This window comes from Coregonus clupeaformis, chromosome 26 (genome assembly GCF_020615455.1).
Source record: "Coregonus clupeaformis isolate EN_2021a chromosome 26, ASM2061545v1, whole genome shotgun sequence".
NCBI lineage: Eukaryota > Metazoa > Chordata > Actinopteri > Salmoniformes > Salmonidae > Coregonus > Coregonus clupeaformis.
The window spans coordinates 19,363,069-19,386,837 of NC_059217.1; the positions used below are offsets into that span (position 1 = coordinate 19,363,069).

General features: G+C 43.8%; 1 protein-coding gene across 1 annotated transcript in view; it reads left to right on the forward strand.

Moving 5' to 3' along the window:
• Positions 1-22,126, forward strand: part of LOC121539935 (zinc finger CCCH domain-containing protein 3-like) — a 30,073-nt gene extending 7,947 nt beyond the window's left edge. The window contains exons 4-6 of the mRNA XM_041848583.2: positions 4,181-4,319; positions 4,692-4,883; positions 21,875-22,126. Coding sequence (XP_041704517.1) covers positions 4,181-4,319; positions 4,692-4,883; positions 21,875-21,906 — 363 coding nt within the window. The 3' untranslated portion in view covers positions 21,907-22,126. The remainder of the gene's footprint in view (positions 1-4,180; positions 4,320-4,691; positions 4,884-21,874) is intronic.
• The last annotated feature ends 1,643 nt before the right edge of the window (positions 22,127-23,769 follow it).

Genomic DNA, 23,769 nt, shown 5'->3' on the forward strand with positions numbered 1-23,769 from the left:
GCTGATGGAACAGATCAGAATGTTTAGCTTAAAATGTTGATAAACTATAATTTTTTCACATTTTCAGCGCAGCAACAGAAGTAGGCCTAGAACTGTGCGAATGTTCCAAAATGCAATTTGCAGGAAAAACCGATCTAAAATACACACCGCACATGCGAGTGGTTTCATGGACAGAGGTGAGATCTAAAGATGCAACAACTATCATGGGTTGCTAATATGACTATGATAATGCCTTTGGCTGCTAGACAATGAAAGAAAGTTGAAAGAAAGCCAATAGAACAGGAGAACGCATATGAGGAAGTCTTTATAAAAGAATTGCATCCACGATTCTAAGGTGGGCTTTTGGCTTTAGGCTACTTTGAAGCAAGGTAAGACATGCCTCATAATATGAAGTTAAATGTCCAGGTTTCAAACAATTAAGGAATATGAAAAATATAGCGATGCAAATGTTAGCCCTAACTGTCTTCTGGTAGATACAAAGGCTTTTACAAACTCCATCTCATGTGCTACAGAAACACTACTAACCAAACACTTGAATTAAAGGGTAACTACACTCAAGAATCCTGATGTGGTTTAAGCATTGTTGTGTACTTAGAACATCCAATTTGGTTGTTTTCTATTAAAATAGTGTGACCTTGAGAGCAAAAACCTGAACAAATGTGTACAATCTGAAACTTGTGAATTTCTGACTCAGTTGACAGCCTCATTTATCTGTTTCAATATTAGGCCTACTATTAGCTTACTGCACAGTACAGCTTGGATTGGCCTGACTGTGAAAGACCAATATTGGATTGATTATTTTAGGTAATTCAGAGTGTATGTCACTGTTTCTCAAATCATTTTTCACACTTGGCACCTTTCCTTTGCGGACCGTTTGGAAATGTTTGGCAAAATTTGAGTATACCCACTTCTCCAGGCACCACTACACCACTTGATACACCCTCGCAGACATACTCTTCACACAAACATATAAACAGTCCTCCAAACAGCCCTGGGTATGGAGGGACAGCTGTGGGGAGCAAGGGGTTGTCCATAGTGACATAACTGTACTGTCTGAGTGACACATTGAGGACCAGAGGGTAACAGTGCACGGCCACACAGACACACATGACCCCAAAACATGTAGAGTTCCCATACACACTCTGTTCCCACATTCACCCCTAGTACCACTCCTATCCTCTCTTTTCCTCTGTCTCTGTCCCTACCAATCCTATATATGTTCATCTATCCCCTCCTTCCCTTCTGTAATCCTCTCTCTCTGTCTCAGTTGTTGTTTATGAGTGTCTGTGTAACACATGCTTTTTCACACTGTCAGGCCTCATTTAAATATCGCACAGAGAAATGAGGATATATAAAAGAAAAGGGGCATTAATATTGATTCTATTAGCTGAAGTGCTTAGGTCTGGTTGTGTGTGTGTGTGTGTGCTCACGTTTGTGCGTGCACATGTGTGTGCTAGTGGCGGCTGTGTGATGGATAGCAGGCAGTAATTATAGATGGAGGAAGTGCTGAGGATGGCACTATGGGGCAGGCATACACTCCAGCAGCTTAGGGGTTAACCCCGCTTCACTCTCCCTCTCCCTCTCTCGCTCCATCTCCGTCCTCTTTTCTCGTTCCATCTCTCGTGTCTCGCGCTCACTATTCCTCCCTCCCTAACACTCTTTCTCTCGCTGTCTCTTTTCCATCCATCCCCCACCACTATCTTCTTCTCCCCCTTTTCTATTATCTTTTGAACCTCTCTCTTTCTCATTTTCTCCCTCTTGGTCTCTTTCTCCTTCTCTCATTCCCTTGATCTCCCACCTTTCTCTTGTTTCTCCATCTCCACCACTCTTTCAACTTCCCTTCCTCTCCTTTGAACCCCAATCCATCCCCGTTTCCCTCTCCTCCCTCTCTCTCCCTTACCCTTATTTCCCACCTCTATCTCCCTCCCTCTTTCCCCCTCTCCTCTCCCCCCCCCTCCCTCCCAGTCTCTCTGTGATGGTAAATGTGCTGACTCGTCCTGGTTTGGAACCCAGTGGAGAGAGAGCTCTTCTAATAGGCCCCTGAGACATCCCTGCATTTTTTAAATCAAGTGGAAAAGTGTTAACTTGGTGTGTAATAAAGATGTTCTGTCCGCTTTTTTCTCTCTTCAATTTCTCGGCTATCGCTCTCTTTCCCTCTTTTCAGTGTTTTATGAAAATGAGAATGTATTCGACGGCTGGCAGTTGAGTCTTAGTAGATTTGGCATTTAGCTCAGTTTTCCCTCATCTCCTTACACTGGAGAAATGCTCAAAACGGTTGTAAGTCTTTGTATGGTCCCATTCCCTGGTCTAGATACCCCTGGGCACATCTTGGTTGGATTGGTTAAAAGAAACAATGTAAAGTGTCTTCAATCTGCACCTCTGCTCTCAGACTCTTGAATTGGAACAGACTGATACCATTATAGAGACAGACAGGCTTTGCTAAATTTGCCAAATATTGTCAATGTTTACATTAGGGCATGAAAACATATAGCAATAAGGTGTGACTTTGAGTGTTTTGGTTTGCCTCCTCAGAAAAGCTGAAAGTGAGCTAAGTCTAAGACTAACCTGATCTGGCCCCTAGGGTGCAGGAACATGGGTGTGAGAGGGGCAGGGGGTCTGAGTTTGGGCGTTAGTGGTACTGATACTATAGTGGGGGGTTGGGGGTATAGTGGAGAGAGAGGTGCCTCATCGGGGAGAGGAGAGGGGTGCCAGGACTGGCTCAAGGCTGAGGGGACCATGGGGTGTCCTGGAGTCCAAACTGTTCCTGTAAACTCGAGCTGCAGACCCCCACCCCTCACACACACACCCCTTACCCCCCACCCTTACGCTATTTCCAGGCTGCCCCCCACACACGGCTCGCACCCCGCACCCCATAGTGATTATAATTAGCTTTTCTGACAGGTGGGAGGGATCGAATCTCCCTGAGAATGAAGTTACCAATTTACACCCATATTATACCGTCACACACACTCTCACTGTCACACATACTCTCACCCTCATCTGTATACTCACTCAGGCACACACAGTGCTCTTAAGATGACTTCCACATTCACGCGCACACGCACTCAAAAACAAAACTTAGGAACACATACACTGAGTGTACAAAACATTAGGAACATGACATAGACTGACCAGGTGAATCCAGGTGAAAGCTAAGATGCCTTATTGATGTCACCTGCTAAATTCACTTCAATAAGTGTAGATGAAGGGGACGAGACAGGTTAAAGAAGGATTTGTAAGCCTTGAGACAATTTAGATATGGATTGTATACAGTTGAAGTCGGAAGTTTACATACACTTAGGTTGGAGTCATTAAAACTCGCTTTCCAACCACTCCACAAATTTCTTTTTTAACGAACTATAGTTTTGGCAAGTCGGTTAGGACATCTACTTTGTGCATGACACAAGTAATTTTTCCAACAATTGTTTACAGACAGATTATTTCACTTATAATTCACTGTATCACAATTCCAGTGGGTCAGACATTTACATACACTAAGTTGACTTTGCCTTTAATCAGCTTGGAAAATTCCAGAAAATGATGTCATGGCTTTAGAAGCTTCTGATAGGCTAATTGACATCATTTGAGTCAATTGGAGGTGTACCTGTGGATGTATTTCAAGGCCTACCTTCAAACTCAGTGCCTCTTTGCTTGACATCATGGGAAAATCAAAAGAAATCAGCCAAGACCTCAAGGTATTGGAGTGGCCATCACAAAGCCCTGAGTTTAAATGTATTTGGCTAAGGTGTATGTAAACCTCCGACTTCAACTGTATGTGTGCCTTTGAACGGGTATGGTAGTAGGTACCAGGCACACCGGTTTGAGTGTGTCAAGAAAAGCAACGCTGCTGGGTTTTTCACGCTCAACAATTTCCTGTGTGTATCAAGAATGGTCCACCACCCAAAGGATATCCAGCCAACTTGACACAACTGTGGGAAGCATTGGAGTCAACATGGGCCAGCATCCCTGTGGAACGCTTTCGACACCTTGTAGAGTCTGTGCGCCGACGAATTGAGGTTATTCTGAGGACAAAAGGGGGTGCAACTCAATATTAGGAAGTTGTTCCTAATGTTTTGTACACTCAGTGTAGTAACTAACAGAGCAGTCTCAAACTGTCTTCTCGGGTTACGTTAACCTCCTGTGTGTTTCATAAGTGGTATCGGTCTGTCCTCTCCTCCAGTGTAAGAAGAAGCACACCCTGGTGTGTCCAGACTTCTCCAGTAGTGGCTCCTTTCCCCGAGGGGCCCAGTGTAAGAAGAAGCACACCCTGGTGTGTCCAGACTTCTCCAGTAGTGGCTCCTTTCCCCGAGGGGCCCAGTGTAAGCCCCAGCACCGTCAGAGGGCCAAACGCACCGCTCCTAACCCCAACCCCACCACAGGCCCCTCCACTGCCACGGCCAAGAAGGCCCGCACCGTGGTCAGGAACAGGCCCTCTGTGAAAAGAATTCAATGACAAAGTGGAATTAATGAGATACAATTTATTTTTTAAACAAATAAAACAGAGTGAATAGATTACATTATTAATTTAAAACAGACATTTTGGAAAATGCATAGAAAACAAACATAAAACAACACAGTACAAACACAGACATTCATTTATATTGCCAGATGTGCACAGATTAGATTACATTTCGATGTCAACAATGTTTTCTAATCTCCTCCTTTTTCTCTTCCCCCTCTTCTCTCTTCAGGCCAAGCTTGTCAGTGGTCCTACCTTATGCTCAAGCTGCAGAGGGTTCTGCTCAGGCAGATCCAGGGACACCCTCGTCCTCTTCCTTGGGTCCTCACAACACCAAGCTCCCGTCCTTCATCTCCTTCTCCAACTCCCCCGAAGACACAGACCCCCCCGGACACGCCCCTTGCCGACGGGGCAGAGGTCACAGGTGAGAGGTCATACAGTGACCAGGAAAGTTAGTCTAGTTCAGGGTTCTGTCCTACAGAGGTCAGGAAACTGTCTCTATGGACGCCATGTTGACACCTATGGAACACAACCTGACCTGGAGGGGTGGGGTGGGCTCATCAAATGAAAAATTGTTGTGATCATTGTAAGCACAGTGAATCTTCCAACTGCCCCATATTTTTAAAACATAGCTCAGGTGGCCCACTGCTAATCGAGGAAATATTTTTTTATTTTTTTTTATTTCACCTTTATTTAACCAGGTAAGCCAGTTGACAACAAGTTCTCATTTACAACTGCGACCTGGCCAAGATAAAGCAAAGCAGTGCGATAAAAACAACAACACAGAGTTACATATGGGGTAAAAAAAAATAAAGTCAAAAAATACAACAGAAAATATATATACAGTGTGTGCAAATGTAGCAAGTTATGGAGGTAAGGCAATAAATAGGCTATAGTGCAAAGAATTACAATTAGTATTAACACTGGAATGCTATATGTGCAAGAGATTATGTGCAAGTAGAGATAATGGGGTGCAAAAGAACAAAATAAATAACAATATAGGGATGAGGTAGTTGGGTGGGCTAATTTCAGATGGGCTGTGTACAGGTGCAGTGATCGGTAAGGTGCTCTGACAACTGATGCTTAAAGTTAGTGAGGGAGATAAGAGTCTCCAGCTTCAGAGATTTTTGCAATTCGTTCCAGTCATTGGCAGCAGAGAACTGGAAGGAATGGCGGCCAAAGGAGGTGTTGGCTTTGGGGATGACCAGTGAGATATACCTGCTGGAGCGCAGACTACGGGTGGGTGTTGCTATGGTAACCAGTGAGCTAAGATAAGGCGGGGATTTGCCTAGCAGTGATTCATAGATGGCCTGGAGCCAATGGGTTTGACGACGAACATGTAGTGAGGACCAGCCAACAAGAGCGTACAGGTCACAGTGGTGGGTAGTGTATGGGGCTTTGGAGACAAAACGGATGGCACTGTGATAGACTACATCCAATTTGCTGAGTAGAGTGTTGGAGGCTATTTTGTAAATGACATCGCCGAAGTCAAGGATCGGTAGGATAGTCCGTTTTACGAGGGCATGTTTGGCAGCATGAGTGAAGGAGGCTTTGTTGTGAAATAGGAAGCCGATTCTAGATTTAACTTTGGATTGGAGATTCTTAATATGAGTCTGGAAGGAGAGTTTATAGTCTAACCAAACACCTAGGTATTTGTAGTTGTCCACATACTCTAGGTCAGACCCGTCGAGAGTAGTGATTCTAGTCGGGTGGGCGGGTGCCAGCAGCGTTCGATTGAAGAGCATGCATTTAGTTTTACTAGTGTTTAAGAGCAGTTGGAGGCTACTGAAGGAGTGTTGTATGGCATTGAAGCTCGTTTGGAGGTTTGTTAACACAGTGTCCAATGAAGGGCCAGATGTATACAAAATGGTGTCGTCTGCGTAGAGGTGGATCTGAGAGTCACCAGCAGCAAGAGCGACATCATTGATATACACAGAGAAAAGAGTCGGCCCAAGAATTGAACCCTGTGGCACCCCCATAGAGACTACCATAGGTCCAGACAACAGGCCATCCGATTTGACACATTGAACTCTATCTGAGAAGTAGTTGGTGAACCAGGCGAGGCAGTCATTTGAGAAACTAAGGCTATTTAGTCTGCCAATAAGAATGCGGTGGTTGACAGAGTCGAAAGCCTTGGCCAGGTCGATGAGGACGGCTGCACAGTACTGTCTATTATCGATCGCGGTTATAATATCGTTTAGGACCTTGAGCGTGGCTGAAGTGCACCCATGACCAGCTCGGAAACCGGATTGCATAGCGGAGAAGGTACGGTGGGATTCAAAATGGTCGGTGATCTGTTTGTTAACTTGGCTTTCAAATACTTTCGAAGGGCAGGATGGATATAGGTCTGTAACAGTTTGGATATAGAGTGTCACCCCCTTTGAAGAGGGGGATGACCGCGGCAGCTTTCCAATCTCTGGGGATCTCAGACGTTACGAAAGAGAGGTTGAACAGGATAGTAATAGGGGTTGTGACAATTTCGGCTGCTAGTTTTATAAAGAAAGGGTCCAGATTGTCTAGCCCAGATGATTTGTAGGGGTCCAGATTTTGCAGCTCTTTCAGAACATCAGCTGTCTGAATTTGAGAGAAGTAGAAGCGGGGGGGGCATGGGCAAGTTGCAGCGGAGGGTACAGAGTTGGTGGCCGGGGTAGTGGTAGCCAGGTGGAAAGCATGGCCAGCCGTAGCAAAATGCTTGTTGAAATTCTCGATTATTGTAGATTTATCGGTGGTGATAGTGTTTCCTAGCCTCAGTGCAGTGGGCAGCTGGGAGGAAGTGCTCTTATTCTCCATGGACTTTACAGTGTCCCAAAACTTTTTGGAGTTAGTGCTACAGGATGCAAATTTCTGTTTGAAAAAGTTAGCCTTTGCTTTCCTGACTGCTTGTGTATATTGGTTCCTAACTTCCCTGAAAAGTTGCATATCGCGGGGGCTATTTGATGCTAATGCAGTACGCCACAGGATGTTTTTGTGCTGGTCAAGGGCAGTCAAGTCTGAGGAGAACCAGGGCTATATCTGTTCTTAGTTCTGTATTTTTTGAATGGGGAATGTTTATTTAAGATTGAGAGGAAATTACTTTTAAAGAACAACCAGGCATCCTCTACTGACGGAATGAGATCTATATCCATCCAGGATACCTGGGCCAGGTCAATTAGGAAGGCCTGCTCGCTAAAGTGTTTTAAGGAGCGTTTGACAGTGATGAGGGGTGGTCGTTTGACCGCGGACCCGTTACGGACGCAGGCAATAAGGCAGTGATCGCTGAGATCCTGGTTGAAGACAGCGGAGGTGTATTTAGAGGGTAAGTTAGTCAGGATGATATCTATGAGGGTACCCATGTTTACGGATTTAGGGTTGTACCTGGTAGGTACAAAAAACAAGGATAAAATAATCAAATCCAAATCAAATTATTTGTCACATGCTTCATAAACAGCAGGTGTAGACTAACAGTGAAATGTTTACTTTGGGGCCCTTTACTTTGGGGTAAACTAGGTAACAGAATAGATAATAAGCAGTAGCAGCAGTGTATGTGATGAGTCAAAAGATTTAGTGCAAAAGAGTCATTGCAGATAGTCCGGTTAGCTATTTGGTTAACAGTTTAGTGTTATGGCTCGGGAGGTAGAAGCTTTTTAGGGTCCTGTTGATTTCAGACTTGGTGCATCGGTACTGCTTGCCATGCAGAAGCAGAGAGAACAGTCTTGGGTGGTAGGAGTCTGTGAAAATGTTTAGTGCCTTCCTCTGACACCGCCTGGAATAGAGGTCCTGGATGGCAGGGAGCTCAGCCCCAGTGATGTACTGGGCCGTACGCACTACCCTCTGTAGCGCCTTGCGTTCGGATGCCAAGCAGTTGCCAAGCAGTGATGCAGCCAGTCAAGATGCTCTCAATGGTGCAGCTGTATAACTTTTTGAGGATCTGAAGGCCTGTGCCAAATCTTTTCAGCCTCCTGAGGGGGAAGAGGCATTATCGTGCCTTCTTCACGACTGTTGGTGTGTGTGGACCATGTTAATTCCTCCTGGACACTGAGGAACTTGAAGCTCTTGACCTGCTCCACTACAGCATCATCAATGTGGATACGATCAGCTGCTTTGTCTTGCTGACTTTGAGGGAAAGGTTGTTGTCCTGGCACCACACCATCTTTGTCGGTGATCAGGCCTACCACCGTCGTGTCGTCAGCAAACTTAATAATGATGTTGGGAGTCGTGCGCGAACAGGGAGTGCAGGAGGGGACTAAGCATGCACCCCTGAGGGCACCTTTGCCATGGGGTAAATATTAGTGGATGAGGAAATAAGGTTTGGGAACACCCTGATATTGGGGTACTTTGGTACTTTTAGGAGGTTGATACTGTTTGCAGTAGAAGGTCATATTTGAATATGATAATACTTAGCTGGAAGTGTAATAGTGCTTAGTGGGAGAGAGGTAATAATATTTAGGTTTGGGGTGAGAGGGAGGCACAGCTGAGCTCTCTGTTGACAGACTGACAGATAGAGGATTAGAAGAGGGCCTCCCTCCCCCCGTCACCCTCCCTCATCCCCCTGTCGGACTCCCCCCTTCGCCCACTCTCTCTTCTCTGTCCACCTGCCTCTGCCCCTCCCTGACATAGAGGATCCCTCAATCACACACACACACACACACACTCACACAAACACTAACACACACATTTACTCTCACTATCCAGTAGGGAAAAAGCAGACAGACACCACAAACTCACTTACCACTTCAATGCTCTTTCTATTGCCCTTCTTCTCATATTATCTTTCAGTAACGGTTTATTTTAACAATGTCTACATTTTGCTTGAAAGAAATCAACCAAATCTGTTTCTACCTAATACTAAATAGTACCTTGTGGTACAGTACATGATTCAATAACTTCAAAAAAATGTGTTAATACATAGTTATTACTATGTTATTACCATATTACCATTACATGTCTAAGTAAATACCAGGAAGATGGCGACTGTAAATTACACCACAACCTTTCTCTCACTTTCTCTCCATCTGTCATCCCTCTCTCCCTCACTGTCATCATCCCTCTCTCCATGTCTGTTTTGGTTCATATTTAGTCTCTCTTCTCCACGAAACAACTATGACCTTTCACCTTTAGCTGACCCCTGTGTCATCTGGACATCCTGCATGGCGCTCCCTTACCGCTAGCTATCATGACACGCGCGCACAAACACATATATCACACATGGAATCTCTCTCTTTCCCTTTATCTCAATGTATCTTTCTCCCTATACATGGACTCTGGAATTCAGTCTCTCTCCATCTGTCATCTTCCCCCCTCTCTCTCCCCTCTGTCCCCTTCTCTTTCTTTCTCTCGATCCCTCACAGCAAGAACTCTGTATATACAGACAAAGAGGAACACTGAGGCAGACATACAGTGCATTCGGAAAGTATTCAGACCCCTTGACTTTTTCCGCATTTTGTTTCATTACAGCCTTATTCTAAAATGGATTAAATTAATAAAAATCCTCATCAATCTACATACAATGCCCAAAAATGACAAATAGAAAACAGGTTTTTAGAAATTTTTGCACATTTATTACAAATTAAAAACAGAAATAACTTATTTACATAAGTATTCAGACCCTTTGCTATGAAACTCGAAATTGAGCTCAGGTGCATCCTGTTTCCATTGATCATCCTTGAGATGTTTCTACAACTTGATTGGAGTCCACCTGTGGTAAATTCAATTGATTGGACATAATTTGGAAAGGCACACATCTGGTGGAAGCATCATGCTGTGGGGATGTTTTTCAGCCGCAGGGACTGGGAGACTAGTCTGGATCGAGGGAAAGATTAACAGAGCAGAGTACAGAGAGATCCTTGATGAAAACCTGCTTCAGAGCGCTCAGGACCTCAGACTGGGGGCGAAGGTTCACCTTCCAACAGGACAACGACCCTAAGCACATTGCCAAGACAATGCATGAGTGGCTTCGGGACAAGTCTCTGAATGTCCTTGAGCGGCACAGCCAGGGCCCGGACTTGAACCCGATCTAACATCTCTGGAGAGACCTGAAAATAGCTGTGCAGCGACGCTCCCCATCCAACCTAACAGAGCTTGAGAGGATCTGCAGAGAAAAATTGGAGAAACTCCCCAAATACAGGTGTGCCAAGTAGGGCTGACCCCAATTAGTCGACTGGTCTATTGTTTGGTCGTTAAGTTGTTGGTCGACCGAGATTGTTTTAGTCGAGCAGTAAAAAAATATGTATATATACAGTGAGGGAAAAAAGTATTTGATCCCCTGCTGATTTTGTATGTTTGCCCACTGACAAAGAAATGATCAGTCTATAATTTTAATGGTAGGTTTATTTGAACAGTGAGAGACAGAATAACAACAAAGAAATCCAAAAAAACGCATGTCAAAAATGTTAGAAATTGATTTGCATTTTAATGAGGGAAATAAGTATTTGACCCCCTCTCAATCAGAAAGATTTCAGGGTCCCAGGTGTCTTTTATACAGGTAACGAGCTGAGATTAGGAGCACACTCTTAAAGGGAGTGCTCCTAATCTCAGCTTGTTACCTGTATAAAAGACACCTGTCCACAGAAGCAATCAAGCAATCAGATTCCAAACTCTCCACCATGGCCAAGACCAAAGAGCTCTCCAAGGATGTCAGGGACAAGATTGTAGACCTACACAAGGCTGGAATGGGCTACAAGACCATCGCCAAGCAGCTTGGTGAGAAGGTGACAACAGTTGGTGCGATTATTCGCAAATGGAAGAAACAAAATATAACTGTCAATCTCCCTCGGCCTGGGGCTCCATGCAAGATCTCACTTTGTGGAGTTGCAATGATCATGAGAACGGTGAGGAATCAGCCCAGAACTACACGGGAGGATCTTGTCAATGATCTCAAGGCAGCTGGGACCATAGTCACCAAGAAAACAATTGGTAACACACTATGCCGTGAAGGACTGAAATCCTGCAGCGCCCGCAAGGTCCCCCTGCTCAAGAACGCACATATACAGGCCCATCTGAAGTTTGCCAATGAACATCTGAATGATTCAGAGGAGAACTGGGTGAAAGTGTTGTGGTCAGATGAGACCAAATCGAGCTCTTTGGCATCAACTCAACTCGCCGTGTTTGGAGGAGGAGGAATGCTGCCTATGACCCCAACAACACCATCCCCACCGTGAAACATGGAGGTGGAAACACTATGCTTTGGGGGTGTTTTTCTGCTAATGGGACAGGACAATTTCACCACATCAAAGGGACGATGGACGGGGCCATGTACCGTCAAATCTTGGGTGAGAACCTCCTTCCCTCAGCCAGGGCATTGAAAATGGGTCGTGGATGGATATTCCAGCATGACAATGACCCAAAACACACGGCCAAGGCAACAAAGGAGAGGCACATTAAGGTCCTGGAGTGGCCTAGCCAGTCTCCAGACCTTAATCCCATAGAAAATCTGTGGAGGGAGCTGAAGGTTCGAGTTGCCAAACGTCAGGCTAGAAACCTTAATGGCTTGGAGAAGATCTGCAAAGAGGAGTGGGACAAAATCCCTCCTGAGATGTGTGCAAACCTGGTGGCCAACTACAAGAAATGTCTGACCTCTGTGATTGCCAACAAGGGTTTTTGCCACCAAGTACTAAGTAATGTTTTGCAGAGGGGTCAAATACTTATTTCCCTCATTAAGATGTAAATCAATATACAACATTTTTGACATTTGATTTTCTGGATTTTGTTGTTGTTATTCTGTCTCTCACTGTTCAAATAAACCTACCATTAAAATTATAGACTGATCATGTATTTTTCAGTGGGCAAACTGTCACGCCCTGACTCAGGGGACGTTTATTTGTTGAGTCAGGATCTTGTTCCGTATAGGTATGTTATTAGTCTACCTTGGACTTCACGTATCGTTTGTTTGTTGTTTTGTTCGTGTTCAGTACTTTAATAAATATGTACGCTTATCACGCTGCGCCTTGTTTCGACCAGTCATTAAACGATCGTGACAGAAGATCCCAACAAATGAGGACCAAGCAGCGTGTCCAGGAACAGACAGCCTGGACCTGGGAGGAGATCCTGGACAGGAAGGGATCCTGGACTTGGGAGGAGATTCAGGCCGGAATGGATCGCCGTCCTTGGGAGGAGACTGTGGAGAAGCGCTATAGAGAGGAGCAGCGGCAACACAGAGGGTGCCGGCCGAGGAGGAAGCCCGAGAGACAGCCCCAAGAAAATGTTTGGGGGGGGCTAAAAGGGTGGTTGGCGGAGCCTAGTGTTAGAGCAGAGCCAACTCCCCGTACTCATGCTAGGAAGCGTGTGACTGGGCAGGCTCCGTGTTATGCGGAGCCACGTACTGTGCCGCGAGTGTTCCGGCACAGTCCTGTACGTCCTGTGCTAGCACCACGCACGTGTCGTGCGAAGATGGGCATTCAGCCAGGACGGGGTGTGCCGGCTCAACGCTCGTGGTCTCCAGTACGCCTCCTCGGTCCCGTATATCCTGCGCCGGTGCTACGTGCTGTATCGCCAGTACGAGTGCACAGCCCCGTACGTCCTGTGCTAATGCCTCACACATATTGTGTGGAAGTAGGCATTCAGCCAGGACGGGTTGTGTTAGCTCTCCGCTCCAGACCTCCAGTCCGCCTCCACAGTCTGGTACGGCCCATTCCTGCTCCCCGCACCAAGCCAGTGGTGCGTGTTCCCAGTCCGGCCCGGCCCGTGCCTGCTCCCCGCACCAAGCCAGTGGTGCGTGTTCCCAGTCCGGCCCGGCCCGTTCCTGCTCCCCGCACCAAGCCAGTGGTGCGTGTTCCCAGCCCGGTCCGGCCTGTTCCTGTCCACTCCGGAGCCAGAGCAATCCGCTCCACCGGGGTCCGGTCCAACTCCAGTCAGCGGCTCCACTTCGGAGCCAGAGCAATCCGCTCCACCGGGGTCCAGTCCAGCTCCGGTCAGCCGCTCCACTCCGGAGCCAGAGAAGTCCGCTCCACCGGTGCCCAGTCCAGCGGCTCCAGTCCGGAGCCTGTACAGTTCGATCCACCGTCGTCGGGTCCAGCTCCAGTCAGCGGTGCCAGACCAGACCAGGGGCGCAACAGGGAGGTGGAGAGAAAGTGGTGGTCACGCCCGGAGCCGGATCCGCCTCCGAGGTGGAATGCCCACCCGGCCCCTACCCTGTTATGTTTATGTGGCGCGGTCGGAGTCCGAACCTTTGGGGGGGGGGGGGGTACTGTCACGCCCTGACTCAGGGGACGGTTATTTGTTGAGTCAGGGTGTGTATATTCCGTGTTATGTTAAGTTTTCTATGTTTAGTGTCTAGATCGTGTAGATCTATGTTGGCCAGGGTGGTTCCCAATCAGAGGCAGCTGTAGCTCGTTGTCTCTGATTAGGGACCATACATAGGCAGCCGTTTGGCACCAGTCTGTGTGGGATCTTGTTCCGTATAGGTATGTTATTAGTCTACCTTGGACTTCACGTATCGTTTGTTTGTTGTTTTGTTCGTGTTCAGTACTTTAATAAATATGTACGCTTATCACGCTGCGCCTTGGTTCGACCAGTCATTAAACGATCGTGACACAAACATACAAATTCAGCAGGGGATCAAATAATTGTTCCCCTCACTGTACAGTACCAGTCAAACGTTTGGACACACCTACTCATTCCAGGGTTATTTTTTACTGTTTTCTACATTGTAGAATAATAGTGAAGACATCAAAACTATGAAATAACACATATGGAATCATGTAGTAACCAAAAAAGTGTTAAACAAATCAAAATATATTTTATATTTGAGATTCTTCAAATATCCACTCTTTGCCTTTATGATAGCTTTGCACACTCTTGGCATTCTCTCAACCAGCTTCATGAGGTAGTCACCTGGAATGCATTTCAATTAACAGGTGTGCCTTCTTAAAAGTTAATTTGTGGAATATATTTCCTTCTTAATGCGTTTGAGCCAATCAGTTGTGTAGGGGGGTATACAGAGGATAGCCCTGTTTGGTTAAAGACCAAGTCAATTTTATGGCAAGAACAGCTCAAAATAAGCAAAGAGAAATGACAGTCCATCCTTACTTTAAGACATGAAGGTCAGTCAATACGGAAAATGTCAAGAACTTTGAAAGTGCAATCGCAAAAACCATAAAGCGCTATAATGAAACTGGCTCTCATGAAGACTGCCACAGGAATGGAAGACCCAGAGTTACCTCTGCAGCAGAGGATACGTTCATTAGAGTTACCAGCCTCAGAAATTGCAGCCCAAATAAATGCTTCACAGAGTTCAAGTAACAGACACATCTCAATATCAACAGTTCAGAGGGGACTGTGTGAGTCAGGCCTTCATGGTCGAATTGCTGCAAAGAAACCACTACTAAAGGACGGCAAGAAACACGAGCAATGGACATAAGACCGGTGGAAATCTGTCCTTTGGTCTGATTAGTCGAAATGTGAGATTTTTGGTTCCAACCGCCGTGAGACGTAGAGTAGGTGAACGGATGATCTCTTTATGTGTGGTTCCCACCGTGAAGCATGGAGGAGGAGGTGTTATGGTGTGGGGGTGCTTTTCTGGTGACACTGTCTATATATATATATATATATATATATATATATTTGCGCCCATCTCAGGGAACTAATCCATTCCGGAGGCTAAAAGCCAATTTATGCTTTATCCGAAAATGTTGTCGGAGGCGCCATGTGGATGGTGTGGTGCAATTGCAGGGCATGCAAAGGCCAAATCGAGCTCCGTACCGCATCGCCATGGGCCTCCCACATTTTTGAACAATGCGGAGTGCTCTGTATAGGTCCGCATTGACATGATTGGTTGATGGTTGGTTGGGACGGTACATCCTGTATAAACACAAACTCACAACAGCTCTGCACTGCTCCGTGAAGCGCAAGAAGTATGCTCTGGCCATATCAACGTAAATGCTGCATGGCCAATGCAGACGTCGGATGTGCCCAGATATACTTCTCTCTCCAGAATGCGCTCTCTCCCCCCAATTTGTGGACATTCATTGTTTGCGTTTGATTGTTAGTGTATAGCAATTCCCCAATACATATATCACCAGTAGTACCGTTAATTCCTATAATTTATAATCTACAATGTTTGTTACTTTGGTTACGGTAATTTATTTTTTTAATGCATTCAATATTATTATTCCAGTCTTCCCGTTCTCATTGTCGGAGTGGACACGTTGTTTGCAGAGTGCACAACCTATGCTACACTTGTGAGAAACAAGTTATGGTTTATTTCATTCCATTTATGAGTTTTGTCAATTTAGTCATTGTCTTTTGTTTGGAGCTCTCCTGTCAATGTTGAGTAAGGACACGCACGCATAGAAGTAGGCCTATAGGCTACCTGGCCTGCGCGCAAATGTAGGCATTACTTTTTAGGTTTGTATCATTTTCATTTAGATTTGGATATAATTTTGATTAGCGATTTTAATTTAGTAATCAATGTTATTGATTAATCATACCTGTATAGGCTATCTGGGAATTAAACTTTAATTCACCTGATGGCATTGTTGTATCTAGGTTAATATGGAAAAGTTTAAATTGTCTCCTTTGTTGAACCAAATCAATCTGGATCTTATCCAAATGATCAACCTGAAAAGGTTAACTTATTAAATTGAATGAGACAATGATATCCAATCATTTGAGATTTGCTGGATATCCTAAGTGTAACCAGTAGTTCGAATGTGAGTATACATTCACCACCAGGGTTTTCCTAAGGGCTGGAACCACATAGGATTCCCGTGAAGGTGGGACTTCTGTCAATACTGGACCAGTACTGTTGGAGTTGGCCCAATGAGCTTTGCAAAAGCAAATTGAATTGATTAATCAATGATAATGATCAATCATACTTGGATAGGCTATCTGGGAATTAAACTGTAATTAACCTGAAAAGCGTTGCTGTATCTAGGTTAATGTGGAGAAAGTTTAAAATGTCTCATTGGTTTGAACAAATACATTTGGACCTTATCCAAATGACCAACCGTGAAAAAGGTTTGTTTGGCGATTCACCTTCCTGGTTAAATCGAATGGGACAATGATATCCAACCAGTTGAGATTGGATTGATATCATACAGTGTAACCCGTTGTAACAGTGGGTCGAGTGTGCCCTCACATTAATTGTTTCAAAAACAATTACTGGCGATTCTTCACCACCAGAGGTCGCTGATCGCAGAAAGCTGAAATCAAAGTCCCGAGGGGCGGAACTTCCGTTGGAACAAAGGGAAAAACAAAAATGGCTGCTCTCCCTTCGTTAGCTTAGCATCTAGTGCAAAGCTACCCTACTTGTATAGGGAATCTAATTTCCACGCACACACATGGTCCCCTTTAACAAGGGAAGGAGTTTATTAATGACGTCTGACGTTAACCCTTTTGGCGATTCTTTTGCTAGCAGTGTTTTACCGGAACACGCAGAAACATAAAATAATTGTTTTTGCCGTTGGTCTTACTCACGCTCCTGAAGCGCAATAGACAGAGAGATAATACTTTGCTTCGGCCAACAACTATATATTCTCAAATGTCTTTAATTGACTGACCCATATGTCCTAGCTCAAGAAATTAATACTGACTGAGTCTACTCGCTTCTGAAACGCGAGAGACAGAAATAGTACCTCGGTTGGCTCAACTTTGTCTATTTCTCTTGATAACTGCATTGGCTGGCTCATATGTCCTAGCTCGTAGCATTCAGTAAATCCCCTTCACACTGACTTTTCATCAGATATACAACACCGGAGTCAATCTCTCCCTACTACTATCTGGATGAAAAGGGACCACACACACGCCACTCTCAACAACAATCCAGCCTACAGTGCTATTGGTGTACAACGTATCTTGCTACACAATTCCTATGGACTGAATTCAACACTAAGGCCTAGTTCTATCTTGACTCCTCGCTCGGGGGCGCTAATATGTTGTGACGTGACTTTCATTATTGTGATGACTATTATTTCTCTAATAATTACCTACTATGTTTAATTGTTACTAGATTCAATTAATCATGTAACAATTCACTCATTAGGAATTTGGGGCACCACAGGAAAAGTTGTTTAATGAGTTACCGTTTCCCGAATGAACTCTGAAGATATCTAGATATCTCTTATCATTTAACAGTCATTTATTAATAATTTAACTCATATCAGTCTCATTCTGAAAGTCGTAGGCTACTTAAGTCTGCACGAACCCGGGTCTTACTGATCATTCTTTACCACACCAATTTATTTAATTATTTATTTACTAACTAATTAAAAATGTTAACACAAGATACAAACACGTACACGGTATAGGTAGGGATTAGAAACTTAATACAATGAAAACGGGTCCCTAGCGGACTAACACAATATGACACTTGTTACAAAAGATGGCAAGTTAAAGAGAGAGAGAGAGAGAAAACACTTGGATACACATGGACCTATGCTCACAGTAATCCTAATACTTTGCCCCGAATTGCCGCCCTTTTGGGAAGAAAAGCAATGCATGTATTTACGTGTTGGAGGTCTTCATTGTGTATCTCTGTTGGACCCAGGCCTTTGTGGGAAGGGGTCGATTGGGCCTTCTCTTTTAGATGTAAGGCTCAGATTGTCCACAAGAGGTCACAATGTCCTTCTTCTTAGTCGTCTGTTTACTTTCACTCATTCTGGAAGTGGTCTTCTGAGGACGGCTAATCAGCCATGTCGATGATCCCCTGTGGGGTGATGAGAGCAGTGTAGTAGACGATGGCTTGAAGAAAGTAACAGGATGGTCCCACTTTAATTCACCTTCTTAGATACAGTACTTAGAACAGCTACTCAGCCGTAACATTGATTGTTAGTGGAGGCAACTTTGTTGTCTTCACCTCGTGTTGATTTTCAGGGTCGGGACCAATATGGAAAAAAGCTGCAGCTTGAGGTCCGTCTGATCTGATAATTCTTATCTCAATCTTTTATGCACTCTGGTAAAGAGGGGTGTTTCCGTCATACTGACACGCTCTGTGAGCTCCCTTGGGCGTGGCTAGTTACGAGGCAAAAGTATAATCATCACAATGATTTTGTTAGAAAGCTAAAATCACATTCCTATCTTCACTAAAACATTGTCTTCCTCCTTGATATTTTCTACCCAAGGTAAAGGATGTATACCTGATATCCACAGTGTAAAAGCTCTTCAAGTCACAATGTTTTCCTTATAACGCCTTTATACCATTTTTAATGACATCATAAAATTGACATTCATTTTCCATATTCCATTTCTCATCTTTTCCAACGTTTGGATGTTGAAATATATTTATGGCAGTATTAAGGTGTCAAGACCGGCACAGCCCCTCTGTGGGTAGGAGGGTCTGGTTGTTGTCGGCCATTTGCCAAGCTGATGTGAGGCCTTTGATCCTCACCCAGGGAGAGTCATAACACTAGTAATAGGGATTTTGTTATATTTTCATAGATATTCTGTACCTTTAGCTACAGAATATCTCACCACCATGCGTTCCCATTTCCTCCTCTCTCTCCTTTATTCCTTTCTCGAGCGCACAGAGGGGCTGTCAACAGTTTAGTGAAATATGTTTAGTTGCGAAAACATGTTACTATCGATGTTCCCGAACAGATATCACTTGGTTTCCCAAGTTAAGCACTGGGTAGCTGCAGGAACAGGGTTGAAGAACCCATGGCATACAGAGTTTGGGCGGAATATCACCTGTCACGCAACGAGAGCATGCTCCTCAAACAGTGGTTGATGTGTGTTCTTATATTTATTTCTCAGCTGCTCATATTAAGCACAGCTCCGCTATAAAACCAAAGTTGCCTATCCGGCATCATTGATAAACGGACTAGCGGGAAAGCATGCGGCCTCTTTTTGCTGTTTGAGCGCATACGGATGAATTGTCTTTTTCCCCTCCCCCTGTTCCTGCCCATTTGATAATGGGCCATTCTGAATCAAAACTAATTTGTCATATTAGTAAAGACAAGATTACATTGAGAATAGTCTGATGGGTGAAAATATGATCACTTGATGAGAGAACAGGAACAAAGCACAAGCTTTTTTTTTTTTGTTCAAATCATCAAAAGCCTATAGTCACATCATGCAGCCCATATACAGTGGGGAAAAAAGTATTTAGTCAGCCACCAATTGTGCAAGTTCTCCCACTTAAAAAGATGAGAAAGGCCTGTAATTTTCATCATAGGTACACGTCAGCTATGACAGACAAAATGAGAAAAATAAATTCAGAAAATCACATTGTAGGATTTTTAATGAATTTATTTGCAAATTATGGTGGAAATTAAGTATTTGGTCAATAACAAAAGTTTCTCAATACTTTGTTATATACCCTTTGTTGGCAATGACACAGGTCAAACGGTTTCTGTATGTCTTGACAAGGTTTTCACACACTGTTGCTGGTATTTTGGCCCATTCCTCCATGCAGATCTCCTCTAGAGCAGTGATGTTTTGGGGCTGTCGCTGGGCAACACAGACTTTCAACTCCCTCCAAAGATTTTCTATGGGGTTGAGATCTGGAGACTGGCTAGGCCACTCCATGACCTTGAAATGCTTCTTACGAAGCCACTCCTTCGTTGCCCGGGCGGTGTGTTTGGGATCATTGTCATGCTGAAAGACCCAGCCACGTTTCATCTTCAATGCCCTTGCTGATGGAAGGAGGTTTTCACTCAAAATCTCACGATACATGGCCCCATTCATTCTTTCCTTTACACGGATCAGTCGTCCTGGTCCCTTTGCAGAAAAACAGCCCCAAAGCATGATGTTTCCAACCCAATGCTTCACAGTAGGTATGGTGTTCTTTGGATGCAACTCAGCATTCTTTGTCCTCCAAACACGACGAGTTGAGTTTTTACCAAAAAGTTCTATTTTGGTTTCATCTGACCATATGACATTCTCCCAATCCTCTTCTGGATCATCCAAATGCATTCTAGTAAACTTCAGACGGGCCTAGACATGTACTGGCTTAAGCAGGGGGACACGTCTGGCACTGCAGGATTTGAGTCCCTGGCGGCGTAGTGTGTTACTGATGGTAGGCTTTGTTACTTTGGTCCCAGCTCTCTGCAGGTCATTCACTAGGTCCCCCCGTGTGGTTCTGGGATTTTTGCTCACCGTTCTTGTGATGATTTTGACCCCACGGGGTGAGATCTTTCGTGGAGCCCCAGATCAAGGGAGATTATCAGTGGTCTTGTATGTCTTCCATTTCCTAATCATTGCTTCCACAGTTGATTTCTTCAAACCAAGCTGCTTACCTATTGCAGATTCAGTCTTCCCAGCCTGGTGCAGGTCTACAATTTTGTTTCTGGTGTCCTTTGACAGCTCTTTGGTCTTGGCCATAGTGGAGTTTGGAGTGTGACTGTTTGAGGTTGTGGACAGGTGTCTTTTATACTGATAACAAGTTCAAACAGGTGCCATTAATACAGGTAACGAGTGGAGGACAGAGGAGCCTCTTAAAGAAGAGGTCTGTGAGAGGTCTGTGAGGGCCAGAAATCTTGCTTGTTTGTAGGTGACCAAATACTTATTTTCCACCATAATTTGCAAATAAATTCATTAAAAATCCTACAATGTGATTTTCTGTCTGTCAGAGTGGACGTGTACCTATGATGAAAACTATGATGAAAATTACAGGCCTCTCTCATCTTTTTAAGTGGGAGAACTTGCACAATTGGTGGCTGACTAAATACTTTTTTCCCCCACCGTATGTTTTGATTTCTAAGACATTCTAAGGTTTGTATCATTCACAACTAAAGTTGCCAAATAACTATAAATCTAGCATATAGGACCTGTTTCAAATGATCACTTTTATGCTCAACATAGCCACTTCATATGCACACTTGCTCCGGAATGGGAAAAATATATTTTCTATTTTATTCAGCTAGGTTCAATTATATTCTTCTTACTCTAAAATCATATAATATAAAATAATGGTGTGGGACTTATAGGCATATCTTGTCTGCTAAATCAACAAGTCTACAGCTTATGGCATGGAGCATAGCCAGATAACATACAGTAGGCCAACTCATATTCTGTTCTTCTGAAATACATTTTCTTTATATCATAATTTTTCTTTAGAACTGACTAAAATAAATAATGGATTTATTGTGATGGTGTATATTAAATTGATTAGACTTTTTTAAATGTAGATGTTCCAAAGGCACACATTAGCAGCTTGTATGCAGCTTGTATGTGTGGAGGCCTGGAGATGTTAAACTTCTTTATGTTAACTCATGGTCAATTACCGTGAGACCGGCAGACTTTTGCATGACAATAACCGGCTGACAAAATGTCATGACCGCCACAGCCCTGCTCTCCACTTTACATACATTAGCCCAGACGCTATGCATCACTGCCAGGGCACACACACGCACACACACCCCTGTTCTCCCATTCATTCAGTTCCCAGTTTGCTCATCAGCGGAGATGCCATCACTCTGGCTTTCAGTATGTTAGTTTTGTTGGTATCTTTAATCTCAATCTGTTTCTGTCTTGTCTGTTTGCCTGTCTGTGTGTCCTCCACAGAGAGAATACTGCAGATCAAGCCTCGCTTCTAGAACTACAGAAACTAGAATGGATATTGCCTGAACACCAAATGAGCTTTGAAAATACTACAGAGACGTACGTATTGAATGCTTATGGAAGCTCTGACGTTTCTCAGACCCATATCTGTATCTGCTCTCAACCATACACAGTGTCTATAATGTAGCTAAAAGTTAGTTTTATGGACTCATACATTTCATACAGCAATGATGTTTGTAATACAGATTGTATTGATATTCGAACATGTTTGTTTTGTAAATTAGATTTGAATAAAATGTATGTTATTACTGTACATGCTTTTGTTGGACTTTGTTTTGCTCTTGGGTCAGGGTGTGTGTGTGTGTGTGTGTGTGTGTGTGTGTGTGTACGCACCCGTGTGCATGCTGTGCTAGCCTCTGACTATCTACTTTAAGGCCCATGTATTCTGAGAAAAGGGCATCCTTCTGATAAAATAACTATTATCCACCAACCTCTCTCCCTCCTACATTCTCTCGTCTTCCATCCCTCTCCAAGATCGGTCTCTTCTCCTAGATCCCGCTCTGTCTCTCTCTCTGTCTCTCTCACGCCATCTCTTTGTGTAATATAATTACTGTGTAGGGAGATGGAGAGTGGCACAGAGAGGATGTTGGGATGTGTAATCCATCCATTACCTGCCTACCGAGCCCAGAGCAGCCCCTGATAATAAAACTATTATTACACCCTTTGTGTATATGTGTGTGTGTGTGTGTGTGTGTGTCTCTCTCTAGTGGGTGTGTGTATGTGTACAGCGCCTGATATTTAGACCATTAAAACGCTATTTAACCAAGGCGTCGTCACAGTGACAAATGACCGTCGCCCTGGGGAGCATGTTCATGCCGCGGAGAGTACCACGGCAACACAGAGCATTAATACACTCTAAGGAGCTCACACACACACAATGTAGACCAAGGTTATTATAGTAGCTAAACTAAAACTGAAACTAATACGAAAACGAATCATGAAAAAACTATTTAATAAACTGACATAAAATATTTTACTAAAATACAACTATACTGAAACTATTATCTTTTACTCCAAAACGAACTAAAATAAAATAAAAAACCATCATGAATTATGTTCAGTTTGAGTTTTCTTCCTAAACTTTGGGTAAAAATCTAATGGAGGTTTTCAATGGGGTTTTCAAGTTTTTTTTTTTTTTTTTGGGGGGTGTTCAAACTAGCGGGTAAATGCTGTTAGGAGATGCCGATGTTTCCAATAGGTCTAGCTTGTGCATCACTATCACTAGCTAAACAGGGAAAAAATCGTCTAGGTAGCTAACTTGATTTTTCTTACAAGTTAAAAGGCATTCGATTGGCGTAAACCCCTATGCATCAGTGGTGTAAACATTGGCGACAGTTTCCTTCCACCATATTTTTTGCAGAAGTCTCAGCGCTATTCCTTTTCAATCCAAGTCATATTGAGATTGACTTAATAATTTACATTTAACCTATGATCTGACCCATCACCTTATGTATAACTGCCCTTTCCAATGCAAGAAGTGACACCCCGAAAAACTCTATACAGCAATATTTACTATGTATCTTACAGGATGAATGCACAACAAGCTCTCACTGCAGAATCCGTTTGTCCATGAACGTCAAATTTCAAAGGTTAAGATGAGGTATTCATACCGAATGATTAAGTCAAGGGTTAAGGTTTGGGATAGGGTTAAAACAAAAACAACTCCAAGGTTAAGTTTAGGCATTAATTCCGAATTGTTAAAGTAACTACCCAGTGTTTCCAGATTTCTATTAAATATGACCTATTATTACTTACAATATAAGTGAAATGGTTTTCATTCCATTTTGTTTTTAAACTATGTTAAAAAGCAGCTTTTCTGTGTTGGAATTGTGTGGGTG